General features: G+C 36.0%; 2 protein-coding genes and 1 non-coding gene across 4 annotated transcripts; 1 reads left to right on the forward strand and 2 right to left on the reverse strand.

Annotated features, from left to right (window-relative positions):
• Window positions 1-2,240: 2,240 nt before the first annotated feature.
• LOC105121785 (UDP-arabinopyranose mutase 3) lies at window positions 2,241-5,375 on the forward strand. The gene is made up of 4 exons (XM_011020575.1): window positions 2,241-2,695; window positions 3,846-4,096; window positions 4,206-4,374; window positions 4,864-5,375. Exons 1-4 carry the CDS (start codon window positions 2,372-2,374, stop codon window positions 5,203-5,205), a joined length of 1,086 nt encoding a protein of 361 aa, XP_011018877.1. The 5' UTR covers window positions 2,241-2,371; the 3' UTR covers window positions 5,206-5,375.
• Window positions 5,376-7,848: 2,473 nt separating this feature from the next.
• LOC105121790 (DNA binding protein) lies at window positions 7,849-16,432 on the reverse strand. Of its 2 annotated transcripts, XM_011020596.1 has the most exons (14): window positions 16,074-16,432; window positions 15,252-15,359; window positions 15,026-15,160; window positions 13,882-14,448; window positions 13,471-13,618; window positions 12,509-13,336; window positions 11,709-12,133; window positions 11,214-11,678; window positions 11,026-11,111; window positions 10,718-10,936; window positions 9,824-9,952; window positions 9,110-9,478; window positions 8,585-8,700; window positions 7,849-8,250 (listed from the first exon to the last, which is right to left on the reverse strand). In XM_011020596.1, exons 1-14 carry the CDS (start codon window positions 16,206-16,208, stop codon window positions 8,147-8,149), a joined length of 3,834 nt encoding a protein of 1,277 aa, XP_011018898.1. In that variant the 5' UTR covers window positions 16,209-16,432; the 3' UTR covers window positions 7,849-8,146. The 2 variants fall into 2 exon arrangements, with proteins under 2 accessions (XP_011018898.1, XP_011018889.1); XM_011020587.1 differs by having other exon boundaries at window positions 11,214-12,133.
• Window positions 16,411-16,482, reverse strand: TRNAD-GUC (transfer RNA aspartic acid (anticodon GUC)). The gene has a single exon. It is a non-coding gene; the product is annotated as a tRNA-Asp (tRNA).

The following is a 16,482-nucleotide window of genomic DNA, read 5'->3' on the forward strand; positions in this document are numbered from 1 at the left end:
GGCCCTCAAGTGAATGGGCCAAGTGCACAGCCCCTCCAAAATTTAAAAAAAAAAAAACAGTATGATCTTCTTTAACAGCTAAAATTTGACCATTAAAGAGTCACGAGTTGTCAGAATTTTTTGCCTCAAAACTCCAGTTTTTATCATTTTCAAACAGAAACACCTCTCAATCATCTAGATAAACTTCATTAACACATCTTCAACCTCGAAATCTATATTAATCCACTTTTAAACAACAAATCATCAAATCACTTTTTGATTTTTATTTTTAGGCATGGCTCCGATCCCCTGTTTTCTTCAATAGTGTAGTTTTTAAGAACTTCTAATGAATTTATAGAGTTTATATCAATCAGATGAAGTATGAATTCCTTCACACTTGACCGGAAAAATGGTGGTCCTCTTATTCTCTGTCTCTTTCTCAATTTTCCCCGCGATCTCTTTGTCTACCCGGAACAATTTCAATGACTTAATCATGCATTTAGCCCTTTATGTTACTTGACGATAATTGTTAGAGAATAATATAAATCATATTTTAGAATCTCACCTAACAACTTAAACTTTTAGGTGAAATGATTCTTTGACAATGTATTAGAGCCTTGATGACCAAACGATCACGAGTTTGAATCTCACTATCACTATTTATTTGATAAAAATTAAACATAATATAATATGAACATGTATAAGTTTTAAGTTATAAGGAATTTCATTTGAGAGGGTGAGTTAAAAAGTAATATAAATTGTATCCTAAGATAATGATGGTTGATTATGATAATGATGGTGAGAGAAGCGAATATTAAATTGATTTTTTAACAAAGTGGTGGCAAAAGCATGGATGTCAATCTTATTACGGTTGCAATGGTCCTAGAAGGTTATAATAATTAATGACAGTAGTGCAGCGGACCTTAACAGGGTCTATACATGGATTCATATAGCGCAATAAAACCAATTCATATAGCATAATGAACAGTTCAAATCAAGATGTTTAATATTTGAGTTTTCTATAGTGGAAAAATAAATTCCTCTCTTTAAAACATGGCTTTCAATAAACTTACCGGAAAATATTTTATCTTCAAGCTAAACGCGAGAAAGTCAACAAAATGCTACGATAATATATATCCCTCGTGGTTATTGCACTATTTCTGTGAGAAGACTCCCTCCTGCCCCGCTAGCTCTTGTACGAGCCTCAAGGAATGTAGACCGATGTGAGAATGTAGCTGCTCCATAGATTTCAGAGTCCATTATCCTACACTGTCTAACCACTCTTTTTTTGAAAGGAAGAAGAGGTGGAGGAGGAGGAGGAGGAAGAAGACGAAGAAGAGAGATTCATGCAAAAGATGGGGAATTGAATTGCGAGGGGGGCGTGAATCATATGGGAGGACAGTGCAATAAGACAGAGAGGTTGTAGAGAATCATGTGTTTGTTGCAGGGGCTGAACATGAAAACTACACAGCAACTATTTATATATAAAGGACCAAATCTTGGCTGTAAGCAGCGCATCATCCACGTTCTAAGAAAGAATCTCTCCCTTCATGTTTTATCTATCCATCGCTAAAGGTAGTTAAATTAGTTATAAAACATTCTTCTATCTGACAGGTCAACTCCAGTGATAAAAACTAATGTATCTTGTCAAATGAGTGATTTAAGAATTCACTGTGCTAGATGCATCTGTCTTAGTAAGATTTTCGAAACTTTGTTTTCACGGCATTTTCTTGGTTTTTCGACAACATGAATCATCTGAAGATTGTTTTTCCTGTTTAAAAGGATTCGATCTGCATTGACAGAATTCATCAGTAGAACCCATCCATTTACTGGAAAAAATATTTAATAGAAGTTAGCATTTTGTTTTTTATTGTTCAATAGGAAATCAAAGAGTAACCCAGAGTAAGGTTTTGTTATACAATGTAAAAACATTAATTCAATATAATTCCAATATATAAGATATTATCTCCACGAATCATTTATAGAAGGTAACTGCTCGTATTTAAACGAGTTTTCATTTTCCTCTTCCGTGAAGGTTTTTAATTTACTCACTCCCAAATGAACGAACGGACCGTCGATTCACCTAAACCAATCTCATTAATTATCACTCAAAGCCGTAAATTTCCATTTAATTACCTTCAAGTCAAAATAACCTGAAATTTCTCCAATAAAAAAAAAAAAAAAACACGTAACTGAAACCACTAAACCAGGGACCTAAATGTAAAGAATTCCTACAAAAACACCGCTCTGTTTTTCTCCCTTGAGAACTCTTCTCTATAAAAACCAGGGACAATCTTAGACAAAACACAGCTTTCCTTGTTGTGGTCCACCGACATTGCTAACTAGTCTCCTGCATCCTGCCCTTGCTCTCTCTCTGTAGTTTGTGCACACAATGGCAGGATCTGCAATCAAACCCACACCCCTTTTGAAAGATGAACTAGATATAGTGATACCCACTATTCGAAACCTTGATTTCTTGGAGATGTGGAGGCCTTTTTTTGAGCAATATCACTTGATTATAGTCCAAGATGGTGATCCATCAAAGACCATCAAGGTCCCTGACGGTTTTGACTATGAGCTCTACAACAGGAATGATATTAATAGGATTCTGGGTCCTAAGGCTTCTTGCATTTCATTCAAGGACTCTGCTTGTCGCTGCTTTGGTTACATGGTCTCCAAGAAGAAGTATATCTACACCATTGATGATGATTGCTTTGTAAGTTTTCTACTTTTTTTATATAAATATTTTTATGTGATGTATGAGTATCATTTTTCTGAATTCTCTGCTCAGTGAAGGGTTTTAGATCTAGTTTTGGTTTTTGCTTGACTTGACTTAATTTTGGTCAGGTGATTCTATAAGGTTCTATATTTTTTGTTTCTGTTTTTGTTATTGAGGTGTCTTGAATAATGAAATACTACTTTTTTATTCCTTTTTTGATCTTTTTTTTTTTAATATTGCAAGGGCGTAAAGCTAAAATATTATGGTAGATTTGGAATTTTTGGATCCTCATTTATATGAGATTCTGGGGTTTTATGAGCTATATCTGGAGAAGAGATACAAGGGTGTTGATGGAACTTTAGGGTGTCGGTGGGAGTCTTGTACTTCATGTTTGAAAGTCTGGGTCTTGATGCGAGCTTTATGGTGGGTTATTTTTTTTCTTTTCTGGTTGGTGTTATTTGTGTTTGGTTGAATGTTCACCAGGTCCGTTATATGATTTTTTATTGCTTCCAACTGCTGCATTTGCCGAATTGATATTTGTTCTTGCTTCGTTGGCTAAAAGCATAAAATGCTAACTGTTAGCATAAATCTTCAACAATGAGTTAAATCTTCATCGAGTACGGAGTATATATCCTTTCTTTCACATAGAAAGGTTAGACTTTGGTTTCATGCTACAAGATATGAAAGCTTGGTAACGATTCCTTCAACTTCAGGCCGCAGCTGAAGCCTAAAATTAGAGTATTGACTGCATGATGCAAGTTCTGGTCACAAGGTCCTCTGCAGACATGCCCTGTTTCCTACATCCTAAATAAAAGCTTGGATATTGTCTCCATGCAAGTTAGAGGGCCTGGTAGCAAAATGGCATCTCAGAAAGCCAGTGGTTTTGTCTTTTCAAGCCCTTGACCCGCTACGATGCCTACACAACTTAATATTTTTCTTGCCAAGAACGCACAATGCGGATGATGACATGTTTAATCTATGTTCTGGTAGCTAGCCGTCAAGAAAAATGAATGAATACTAACGTAATTGTAAAGGAAAAAAAAATGAATAAATTGTTGCATGAAGGAAATAAAGTGTGATTTTGATTCACCTAATCATTCTTGGGAAATATTTTCATGTTTTACTTATTGTCGACGTCAATATGCAGGTTGCCAAAAACCCATCAGGCGAACAGATTAATGCACTCGAGCAGCATATCAAAAACCTTCTGAGCCCATCCACTCCATATTTCTTTAACACTCTTTATGATCCGTACAGAGAAGGTGCAGACTTTGTTCGTGGATATCCTTTCAGTCTTCGAGAAGGTGCTACCACTGCTGTTTCTCATGGCCTCTGGCTTAATATCCCGGATTATGATGCTCCCACCCAGCTTGTGAAACCTCTGGAGAGAAATAAGCGGTATTTGATTAGATCTCAACTGGAATTTAATATGATTACATGCTTCCTGTCATGTGATTAACAATGTGAGGGATTTGAACTTAGTTATACATTTCCTTTTACATTTCAGATATGTTGATGCTGTTCTGACAGTACCTAAGGGAACCCTTTTCCCGATGTGTGGTATGAATCTAGCATTCAATCGTGAATTGATTGGACCTGCTATGTATTTTGGACTCATGGGAGATGGTCAGCCAATTGGACGATATGATGACATGTGGGCTGGCTGGTGCATGAAGGTGCAATTTCTATGAAACTTACTTCTCTTTTCATGATTTGTTGTTAGCAGCGTATTATTCTTGATCACAATTTACTCCAAACTCTTACTCTTCACAAAAGTACTATCAGATAGGAAATGATATGTTTGATTAAGAATCAAGTAAAAGAGCTAGCTGTCAATTAAATCCTAAACTCCATTTCGGGATCTCTTCTGTTTACGTTTTAATTGAGACTTAAATCATTCTTCTGTGCATTTGGATACATAGCCATGAAAGAAGTCAATTAGATCAGAGGCTTCTGTCTGTGCTCTGAGAATGAGTACACTCCCCCCCAGTCATATATATCTTATGGATAGAAAAATATTTTCTTAATGTTTAAATAAAAAGCTACAGTGCGTACATTTAGAAGCATACGAGATTGTCTTATTTTATTCTGAGCTGCGAGTGTGAACCAGGTAACGGCATTGTCCCCGTTCTGAACTCACTTGTACTGTATTGCTGAACTTGTAGGTCATATGCGACCACATGGGATGGGGAGTTAAGACTGGCTTGCCCTACATCTGGCACAGCAAAGCAAGCAACCCATTCGTTAATCTCAAGAAGGAGTACAGTGGGATCTACTGGCAGGAAGACCTGATACCATTCTTCCAGGCCGCAGTTCTTCCCAAGGAATGCGTCACTGTTCAACAATGCTACATTGAACTCGCCAAGCAGGTCAAGGAGAAACTTGGCAAGGTTGATCCCTATTTCATTAAACTAGCTGATGCCATGGTCACTTGGATTGAAGCTTGGGATGAACTCAACTCTTCAGAGGAAAAATCTTTGAAGCAACCCAACGGGACAGCAAAGTAGAGGATTTAACACAAAATTATTTGCCTTTCTAGTTCTAAATCTGGTACCTTTATCACGGTTGTAGCCGTCGTTGAGATCATTATATTGTTTATTTCTAGTTCTAAATCTGGTATTGTTTTGTCGGATGGATGTTTTTAATTTGAAAATATATTAAAATTATTTATTTAAAATTTTTATTTTAATATATTAAAATTATCGGGGAAAAAAGTTAAATGCATGTTTAAAATGCATTTAAATATAAAAACAAACGGTGCTGAAGATTGAGAGCATTCCTAGTGCTTAGGTGAATATAAACTTTTCTGGTTTTTCTATACTATATTGTTATGTATTTGGTATTATAGTGTGTGATATTTTTAAAAATATTTTTTATTTAAAAATATATTAAAATAATGTTTTTTTAATTTTTATATTAACATGTTAAAATAATTTTTATATATTAATTTAATTTTTTAAAAAATTAAATATATATCTAAAAGATTTACATGGATAATTTAAAAGTATGTTTGGAATTGTAGTAGTTATTGTGGTTGTGGTTTGAAAAAATTATTTTATAAAGTGTTTTTTACTGATTTGGTATCTATATATATTTAGTTAAAACTATAATTAAAACTGAGGTTGAATAAAAAATAATTTAATATATTTGGTTAATGATGCTTTTGAAATTAAAATTATAAAATAATTTTAAAAAATATATATTAATATTGATGGTTTTTAATTTCAATATTATAAATTTAACTATTATTATTACATCATAAAATAAATAATAATTTATATAAAATATTTTTTATTGTTCAATTAAATTATCTACAATTTTATTATGTATGAAATACATCCGACAAGGACTATATTTTTTTAGCTTTTTAAACGCGCAAAAACATCAGGTAAAATATAATTAGGAATAAAATTAAAATTGCGATCAAATTCTGTAAATATTACATCATCACTTGATTTTTGTCTAATTTATGCAGTGCCATTGAAAAATGTTAAACATTAATTTTTCTAATAAAATACAATTAAAAAATAAAAAATATATTTTTATTTTTATTATACTGATTCAAACCCGGTTCAATTTATGTTGAGCTTTGAACCGAACCAGTCTTATCAAAACTGATTCAACTAGAAGAGTATAATATGCTATATTGAATAGTATAATTAGCATAAAAAGCAAGCAAAAATACTATAACATCCATGAACATAAATAATATTTAGTTTTTAACCAGACAGGTTTCATCTCTAATTTAAACAAAATACAAGCATAACCTTTTAAACAAACGGCACCCTAACTCCAATGCCAAACAGCCGCATCAGATTTGAAATTGAAATTCGTTAGGGAATGCCTGAGTTTAGTTCGAAAATTTGTGGTGGGCCAACAACTGGTTTCCTCTTCTTGCATTTTCAATCTGAGAGGATAACATTTTTCGCAGAAAAATATTTGAATTGAAACTCCGACAATTTAACTTTATTGTCTCGTTAAGTGGGAAAAATAGAAGGGGATTAGATAATGACCTGGTTTTTTTTAAAGTTGGGCACGCCTGGATCTAATGAACATGGTCATGGATTGGGAGCGAACCCCACTTGGCTGGCATTTTTGTCAGCTGTCATGGATCTTATATTGTTGGATTCCTTGGACTCTTGGAGGACAAAAGAGTTTAATTTAACTTTTAGTAGGATAAAGTTACCAGCAGAATTGATTAATTTAATTGTTTTTTAAAATATTTTTTATTTAAAAATATATTAAAATAATATTTCTTTTATTTTTTAAAATTTATTTTTAATATTAATTCAATCTAATAACATTAAAAAAATATTTTTTTCTACAAACAAAACATATATAAAAAAAAAAGATCATAGATGGCAGAAGTTTCTTTTGAGAAACTGACAAGAAAAGAAAGAGATGGCTGTGTCACCATTTACTTTGACATTGCATAGCATGCATTCTCTGAGGTTTCCAAGACCATGATTGCTCCAATGCGCGTTTCTTCTATTCAATGGTTTTTTAGTTGTTTATTATTGAATAAACGAATGCGAAACACATAACATGGGACAGACTGATCCAATGATTTCGAATCTCGACATGCACCGGGGCTTCAAAAGTCACAAAGATATGAGGTGCTGTCGTCTCCAATTTTAAAATAAAGTACACGTGATCATGCTTCAAAGTTCAAGCTTTAAAATAGACACTTGCACAAACGGGTTTTGGGCTATCCTAACAATGGCCTGAGGCAAATTTTATGAATTCGAAACTTACATCGATGCGGCTAAAGATAGCTGTGGCCTGGTTGGTCGATAATGTTTTATGCTGCTCTGTTAGTGATGCTTATTTATTTTTGGTTTCTCGGGTCGATCATACTTTCTGAAGATTTCTGGATACCAACCATGCTAGTAAATGCAGAGTCTTTTGGTGGTCATGCCAGATATCGAGCAGTCACCAGGATTTTAAATGGTGAAATCGTGAAAGCAGACGGTAATTTGAACCTCCACAATACAATAGAAGGGCCTTATCACCCTCTAATCTTCAATCTCTGAAGGTTAAAAATACACCAGACTGATTAACTAACAAACAAGAGTAACTGTACCATACGGAACTTACCTGGAAAAGCAAGCTGCTGGCAAGAAAGGTTTAGCAAAAAATGAAAGATGTTGGCCACGAAATACTAATTATTATGAAAATTGCTTTCGTCGTAATTTGTAAATTCATATACTTACGCGCTTTTATTTACTTGAATAGGAATATAGGATGGCATAACTCCATTGGTTATCCAGCAAAAGCGCAACAAGGGAATCTCAAATCTTTATATTTGTGAGCAATGGAAAGTCAACCTTGTACTGATTCAGATCATAACTCGAAGAGAATCAGTTGTTAAGCTCAATTCTCTACCGAGGCCACTCGACGAACTGTGGCAGAAAATAGAAGAAAATATAACATGTTACCCTATCTCATTCATTTGCAAGACCGTCGATAAACCAGTAATTGGCCTTTGTCCCCTGCTACTGAAATGACTCCTGGCTTCGAATTGTCAGTAGCAATACAGGAAACACTTTCACCTGGTGAGGGAGAATTGATCAAACAACAACAGAAAAATAAAAGCAGCCATCAAAGTTTATCAAAGCACTAATACAAAAAGGTTTCAAGTTCACTAGACTCTTGCTAGATTTCACAACCGAAACTAAAGTTCATATACTTGATGTTAAAAGGATGCGAATTTGGTATTGAAAATGATTTTCTAACATTAAATGAGATTTGGAAAGGTCAAGAACTGATACTGTAAGATCATGCAGAAGGAATGCATGCACAAGGTTAGGCCGATAATTCCCCGATCAATTTGATGCCATGGAATAGCATAAAATACAAGCCTGGATTACTCAAACTGAAGTATACCTTCAAAATGGTGCAGAGTGCCAAGTCTAGTCCCTGTTGTAAATTCCCACAAATAAACGAGTCCATCAAATGTGCCAATGATTCCATTGCCAGATGACGAACCAATGGCAGCAGCCCTGCACAGTACTTCCCGGTCATACTTGTGAACTTTTAAACAGCTGACTCAATGTCTCAGATAATAGAAAAACTTTTAAACAGCTGACTCAATGTCTCAGATAATAGAAAAAACTTCAGGACATAGAGCCAGGAGTAACTAAAATGCTTGCATATAATGATGTCCACACAAGCATTTAACTGCAAAAATATCTTCATATATCAAACCATCAACTTAAAATGGAAACATGATCACTAATGGTAAAGAGACAATGGAGCAAACATTCCTCATAGAGTCTTATATATGATCTTCAAGTGCTTTAAACGAACTGCATTTTTGTAGTCTTCCGAAAAGGGAAAACACAGCAAACACCTAGCAAGGTTTGAAGAAGAGGAATATAATTTCAAACTTAAAAACAAAATTGCGGGCACCTTGGATCCAATGCTTTTCCGAGTATCAACATATTTTTCACCAGTAGAGCTAGCCTCCACCACCCAACTGGATTTATACCGCAATCACGTGATATACAGTCTTCTTGAGTATCCAACTCAGGAATGGCTGAGACAAGAAGCCAGATGGCAATATCTTCTCCATCCAATGGCAGCAAGGAATAATACTCGCTGTTCTCTGAAAACCACAATTTTTTTGCATCTATGATTCCATTGATTTGCTCCTCCACAGTAGAATAATGGAAACCATGGACTACTCTTTGCCAAGTAAACGAACTGATTGGAAGGAATTGACATGCTGAAGCACTTGGAGAAGAGACCCTTGCCATGAACATGCGCCTTGAGACATCCCTGGAAGAAATTACTTGCAATCAGATACAGATGGAATTCAGAACAATCATGAAACTGATGTCTTTTCCTCTCAGCTTTATTTTGGGGGGATGTTGTTAAAGGAAGAGGAACATAATTTAGAAACCTTGTGCAAATACAAGCGGATTGTAGCTTTAGATAAAAAAATCCAAGGCAGACAACAAAAGTCACGGCAGAGATATATAATGAGTAATCAAATATAAAGTTGGGAGAAATTTCAATATTTAAAGGCTTTCACAATGCTGACCAATAAGTACTGATAATTACACACATTGTTGCCATATCAAACAACGTTGAATCAAAGGAGATATCTTGTCAGCAGCATACCATACAGTAAATTCCCCGAAGCCGTTATTCCCAACAACTAGAGAAGCACAGTTCGGAACCCTCTTCAATTCAACTATGCAAGGGGATATGCAATCGTTAGCTGAAATGGTAAATTCTTCTGTTGGTGCACTGGTTAGCTGAAATGATAAATTCTTCTGTTGGTGCACTGCAAATTTTGAAAAAAAAAAATGAAAACTGTATACAAGGAATAGATAGATAGCCTGATCAGAAGCTGCCAACTCAAACAAGCAAAATCAAAGCTATCTCCCATGAATCAAGCGACCAAAATAGCATTCTAGGGACTAATAAAAAATAGCATGCCTTCATTAAGTTTGAACTTTTGAACAGCAGCTAATCTCAATAAAAAGATGAACAATTAACATCAATTTATCCAAAATTCCTGAACCACTTCCTTTGAAAAATATGACCACCTTGCCAAGGAGAAAACTCAAAAGCTTGAACCCATTAAGGATGGTATATATTGGTAAAGCTCTGAACCAAATATTACTGGAATAAATATAGAGGACAAGCATTTAGGGTAACTGACTTTTCCTCTGATTGACTATTGAATCAGGCACGGACAATTATGGCATAATAATGACCTCAAAAGATCAAGAAGCACCTAGTTGGGAGGATTGGGTGAGAAGCAAAAGCAGTCATTTCCAACACAATTTGATTGGTAAACACTGGTATTGCAGATTAGTACAAATATGATCAATTTATATAGGAGTATACGCCAGAGAGCAAATGCATTGTTTGTGAAGGAAACCAGTTGGCAGCATTGAGAAAATTAGCCTAAATTAAACATTTCAGACTCAACAAAGATATCAAACCATGTAAATAGTTTGAGGAACTGAAGTCAAACGAAATGGACACTATCTCAGAAAAACTTACCTCCATGCTGAATTCATGGTCCAGAGATGTAGTCTCCCACTCTCTCCAGCAGCAATTAGATGGTTGGGTTCACAGGCCAATATACACTGCATGCTGTCAACTGTACTCAATTTTACCAGGACTGAAACATACCCAGTTTTTACTTGCACAATTTTCACTGTACTTTGCTCAGAGCAGTTTAATGAACAAGTTGAGCACAAACAATCTGTTCTTCCTTCCCTGATGAAATATATGGGATATTAGTGCCCAAACCTTACTTTTATCACATATAATCTTTTCTATAATATAAACCCACAGGAGTAATCAACCTGCAATAAGGTGTTTTCATGCTGCCAAGTAAAACAAGATTCTGCCCATCAGGGGTTAGTTGCAGGCCAGATCGTTCAAGTGCAGTCTAGTGAAGAGTAACAACAGAGTCAAAATTATGACAATAAGTTGCAAGCACAACAGCCAAAGAATTCAGTTAATTATTAACAATGCATCTATTATTTCTTACCTCTCTACCAAAGATATCTGTTGAAAATGGAAACGCTACTGACGTGTGGCCAACAAAAGAAGGGTTCCCTGTCCTTGTTTCTTCAATTGCTAGCTTGTACAGAAACAGGGTTCTGTTTTTATCTACCAAATGACCACACAGAGCACAAACATTGACTTCATCTCCTTTTGTAACCACCAACAGTGACAAAACAGGCATGGGGTGAAGATAGCACCCCACAAGCTCAAAGATACCCTCTAGTTCATTGTTGTGCTTCAAGTTCGTATGTAGTTTTAGGTCTGAGTTAGTCTGAGCTTCCTTGACACTGGATGTGTTATAGCAAGAGAATGTTGTTCCTAGCTCCGCAGACAATACTGGTGGTCCATTTGTATCGGAGGTATTCTGGATCACAACCAGCCTGCCTTCAGAATAAGCATGCGGTTTTTCTATTTTTGAAACTGTTGCAGCAAAAAGATTTGAAGCATCTTTGCCCATGGAAGCACCGGAAAATGTTTGAGTTTGTGATACAGAAGGCAACTTGCTCTCTGATAAACGGTTGGGATTACTAGTAGTTTCGTCTATCTGCATACCGTTGAGCTTGTCTCCAACCATGGGTTCAGAACCAAAAATAGCATTTTTATGTGGTTTGTCCACAGAAGAACTCATCTGGAACATCTCTGAGTTGAGTGAAGTTCTTGTAGTTTCTGGGATAGAATCATCTCTCAAATTTCTACATATAATACTTTCCGAGAATGAAGCATTACATTTTCTGGTTGAAGATGATGCTTTTGAGACTTTTTTTCTGGTATATACGTTTTTTGTCACTTGAGGAGTAGACAAATTGCCTGATTCAGGAGTCTCAGCCTTGACACTGATGTCATTCCTTAACATTTGCAAAGAAGCGCCTAAACCTCTTTGGCTCATATTATTTTTAGCAACCACTGCAAGAAAACAACCAATCTGTGGTTTAGTTGAAATTTAACATCAAAGGATCTGAAATAATGAAATTGCACAAGAATTTCAGAATTTAGCTGGTCCATATACAGCTTTGAACAAGGTTTTCTGCACATGCATTGATTTACATATACAAAGTTCCTGCTCAAATTGGTAACATGCGATTCCAAGATAAGCAGTTCATGAAGACACAGAAACTACATGGAAAGGGCATGTATTTTCATTTGAAGGCCAGTAGGGAATATGCGCCTTGTCTCATGGGCTAGACTGCAGTTCAGTTCACCATTGTAAGTTTGGTTTTGGACATGTTATCAACAAGTGAAACTGATACAGAATTGACTAGAAATGATGACAGAGATTACCATCATTGAAATCTGTTCCACGGTTGAGGTCTTTTTCCCCGGAAAGGAATTTGGTACCAATTGAGTTTTCATCCATTTTTTTGCAAATATCCTGATTTTCTTCATACAAAACATTTTCATTGGCAGACTTGATGCCAGCAACAGATTCATAAGGGTATAGATAATCATCCTGATGCCTTCTATCCAAAGCCAATTGCACTTTGCTTTGCACTTGATTGTGACAAAAGATGTCTTTAATCCCATCAATGTCAAACTGACAAACTGATGACTCCGTCCCATCTATATTAACAAACTGATCCACTCTGCAGGGAGGACATGCATCTGTATCGAAACAAGGTTGATCAGCCTCAGCAGTATTGGAGGGTGATATTGGCTGGTTTGTTACATGAACCCCACACTGGTCACCATGAAAACTGTCAAGAACAACAGACTTCGCATGCTCAGAACCCGGGAGAACTGAACCATATACACCAGGAGATTGAGTCTCCACGAATTGGAGATTTTCATCATTATTTTCATGAGGTTTTGGTGTATTAGGCAATATCTCTGAATAACCAATGGTCTTATTTTTTTTTCTTGACTTGTTTTTGAGCAGAGGTATTGCTTGAGGAAGCAGAACCGTCATCATTGACTTGGCTATGTCTTGACCTGCTGAATCAAAATCACTTCTTTCAGAATTCCCATTTGAGTTGGGTGTGCCTATTACTTCTTCTGGGTGTGATTCAGTTATAAGTCCTTCGCAAGTGATGGCCTCATTCACCAGTAACTCTTCTTTGACACTGCAAGCACTTATATCATGGGTAGCTTGAGCAGAATTTGTAATATTATCTGCATCAAACTAGTGTCAAGACAGAAAATGGATATTTGGAGAAGATGATACATCACCAAAAGTTGAACAGGAGAGCGCTTAGGCACTCCAATTTCACCAACTCGGAAAAAAGCATGAATAAGTTAAGGAATACCTTGCTCAAAATCTAAGGTATCAGGTGCACAAAGATCAACATTGTGTACACATGGCTGATCTTTTGGAGCTGTTGCATCTTCAGCCTGGCCTTCCACTGACATTGTAAAATTTGACCCTTCCACTTTAGTATCCAGTGACCTATCAAGCTGTTACATAAAAGAATGTTTCTCATACTAGGCCAATTTGACTAAAGAAACATGAATATTTCCGATAATTGGGAGAAATGAAGAGTTTTCTGAGTAGGGGTACAAAAAAATGTAACTGGGTCACTTCATTAATGTAAGAACCTAAGATACCGTACAAAGGTAGCAGGACGTAAACAAAAACTCACAGGTTATGTAAATGTCTATCAATTCAGTAGTGTCAAGAGGCAAAAAAGTTCGGAAGCAACGAGTGAAAAGGCACTAACAATTTTATCTTCCACAGACAAGTTGACGACTCCAGTGGTGGATTTAGAACTTCTAGACCAAGCAAGCATGCTTTCTGTAAGATGATCGGAGCAGTCAACTGACTTCAAGGGAAAATCATCCTTGGCTGATGAGTGATCAGTTTCTCCTCCAGCTACAGGTTTTAAGCAAACTGCAGTTGACAATGTTCCTGGAAGTTTACAAGACTCCTGTTCTTGGTTAAAACTTAAAGTAGACCTCCATTGCTTATGAGTTTTGGAAGCTGAATCAGATGGCTCGGCAATACACATTACATCTTCAGCTCGGGATCTTTTAAAGCTAGCAGTACTTAATGACTCAGGATTTGTAATTTTTTGGCTCTTACTTCTCTTTACCTTAACCTGAGATCTTGCCAAGTAGGGTGGTAGATTGGGATGTGTGCATGCATCTGTGCATCGGTTATTTAGCTCTGTTCCAGAGGACCCATTGGAGAAGCTGGGGGATAGTGGGCTCTGTTCTGCAATCCCATTTATATTTGTCACCAGTTCTCGTAGTAACCTCTGGATAAATGGATTTTTGAACCCAAAAAACTGCATTGCTCAAGCATAAGAGAAGAATTGTTTAGCACAAAATGAGGTTCCTTTTCATAATCTTGCCCTAGTTTTGCAATTGATAATAGAGGAAATAGAGGAAGTCAGTCCCCTGCTTGTCAGGACACTAATCAATTGAACACCATTCAGCTTGAAGATTAATACAAAGGAAACAATCAGAAGGTATAAACAATTTCTAGTTAGAAGGTATAAACAATTTGTAGTTATATTAACGAAGTAATCTGGAAGAGCCATTACTTTCATAAGTTGCAAGCAATAGAACAACAAGGGCCACTGAGATGAAACCTCAAAAAAATTACAAATGTGGCCAGCTGACTGCAAACTGAGGTTATATATGTTGGACTTCTGTAAAGTCTAATACCAGTCAAATGTAACTAATGTGAACATCAATGCATCTTAGCTACAAAGGTTAGAGGCTTAATTAGATGTGAGCAAAGCTCATTCCAGTTTCTGCAAGATGAATGTCTGAATATGATAAAGGTGTGAACGACACTAAATATTTGCAATAAATGTGATTTCAAGATTGAACTGATTTTAGGAAGGAACCAAGAATTACCTCTATGCCATCTATCATGCATGAAAATCTTTTTCCATGCCAAATCTTTGTGTGAGGGCAACAATTCTTCTGAAATTTCTGCCACACAATGTCAGGAGTTTGACCGGAACATGAATATCCATCAGTGGAAGTGATCTGCAGCAGTACAGTATTTGTCATTCTTATCTTTCTACCTTTGCGTAAAACTAGCAAAGAATGATAAAAACCAAAAGGGCTAGGTACAAACCGCAAATAAAGGCCCTTTAGGTCCTTCATGAATTTCCATCTTATAAGCTCCCCCATTGTAAGCTCGACGAGCTTGGTATCCAACAGGATAAGGATACCGATCTTTACCCTTCAAAATAACAGAATTTAGTTGACAAAATACATGACATAATATGATACGGACCACAGTCTATAGTTTTCTACAAATTTCTAAGAGCCTTCACTTTGTTATTTCTGAAAACACATTGGAATGCTTTCGCTAATCCCCACAAAACAAGCAGAACAGCCCTATGCTTCACAAACACACACCCAACATGCATCAAAACAAGTAATTTTATGAAAACTTCGAAAGTGAAGCGGTATATTATGTTTCAAATGCATTACATGCGTACTTAGTTTAGATACTTCCTTCATCCTAGTCTTGATCCTCAAAATTAAAAGCACCATTTGAAGCCTTAATTTATCTACTAGCAGCAAATTCTTCAAATCTAACCACCCAATCAAAAGATGAATAAAACCTCAAACCCTAAACAGCATTTTCCAAGCCCTAGACTGACAAATCAACACGGATTGCCGAAGTCTGTTGTAAACTACAGAAAATGAAATGGAATCAACTACTAAGCAGCTTAAATCCATACTAGTGGAATCGGATCTATCTCCAAATTTAGAACCATTAGAAGAATAATCAAATATTTGCATAATCTAATTGAAATAACCATTAAAAGTTCACTATACAAATTGGAATTTAAAACAAAGATCAAAAGATTTCGAGAAGGTATTAAAGCGTTGGTGGATTTAACTAGATTAAAATAAAAAAATTGAAAAAGAAAACCAAAGAACGAACCCTCGTAGAGCTCCAGTACTTCTTGTCCCAGGCGCCACCGCTATAGAGAGATCCGATTGAAACTAATTCAAGACCGCCTGTTTTCTCCGCCTCCTCTCGATCTTCTCCTTCTTCCTTTAGTTTAGATTTCGCCATTCTAAAGAATAAGAAATCAAATGCGAATTTGCTTAGTAGAAAGACTGTACGGTACTGATTGATTGATGCGAGAGCGGGAGGAATAGAGGATTTTAATGGCGGGAGTGAAAATTTAAAGTTCCCTCTCACATGCTAGCTTAGATAATTTTTTGAAACAAAAATAATAAATCGAATAGAATAACTTCTTTCAAAAATAAAAATTCGCCGTTGCCGGGGATCGAACCCGGGTCACCCGCGTGACAGGCGGGAATACTCACCACTATACTACAACGAC

This window comes from Populus euphratica, unplaced genomic scaffold, assembly GCF_000495115.2.
Source record: "Populus euphratica unplaced genomic scaffold, PopEup_1.0 scaffold1.1, whole genome shotgun sequence".
Taxonomy (NCBI): domain Eukaryota; kingdom Viridiplantae; phylum Streptophyta; class Magnoliopsida; order Malpighiales; family Salicaceae; genus Populus; species Populus euphratica.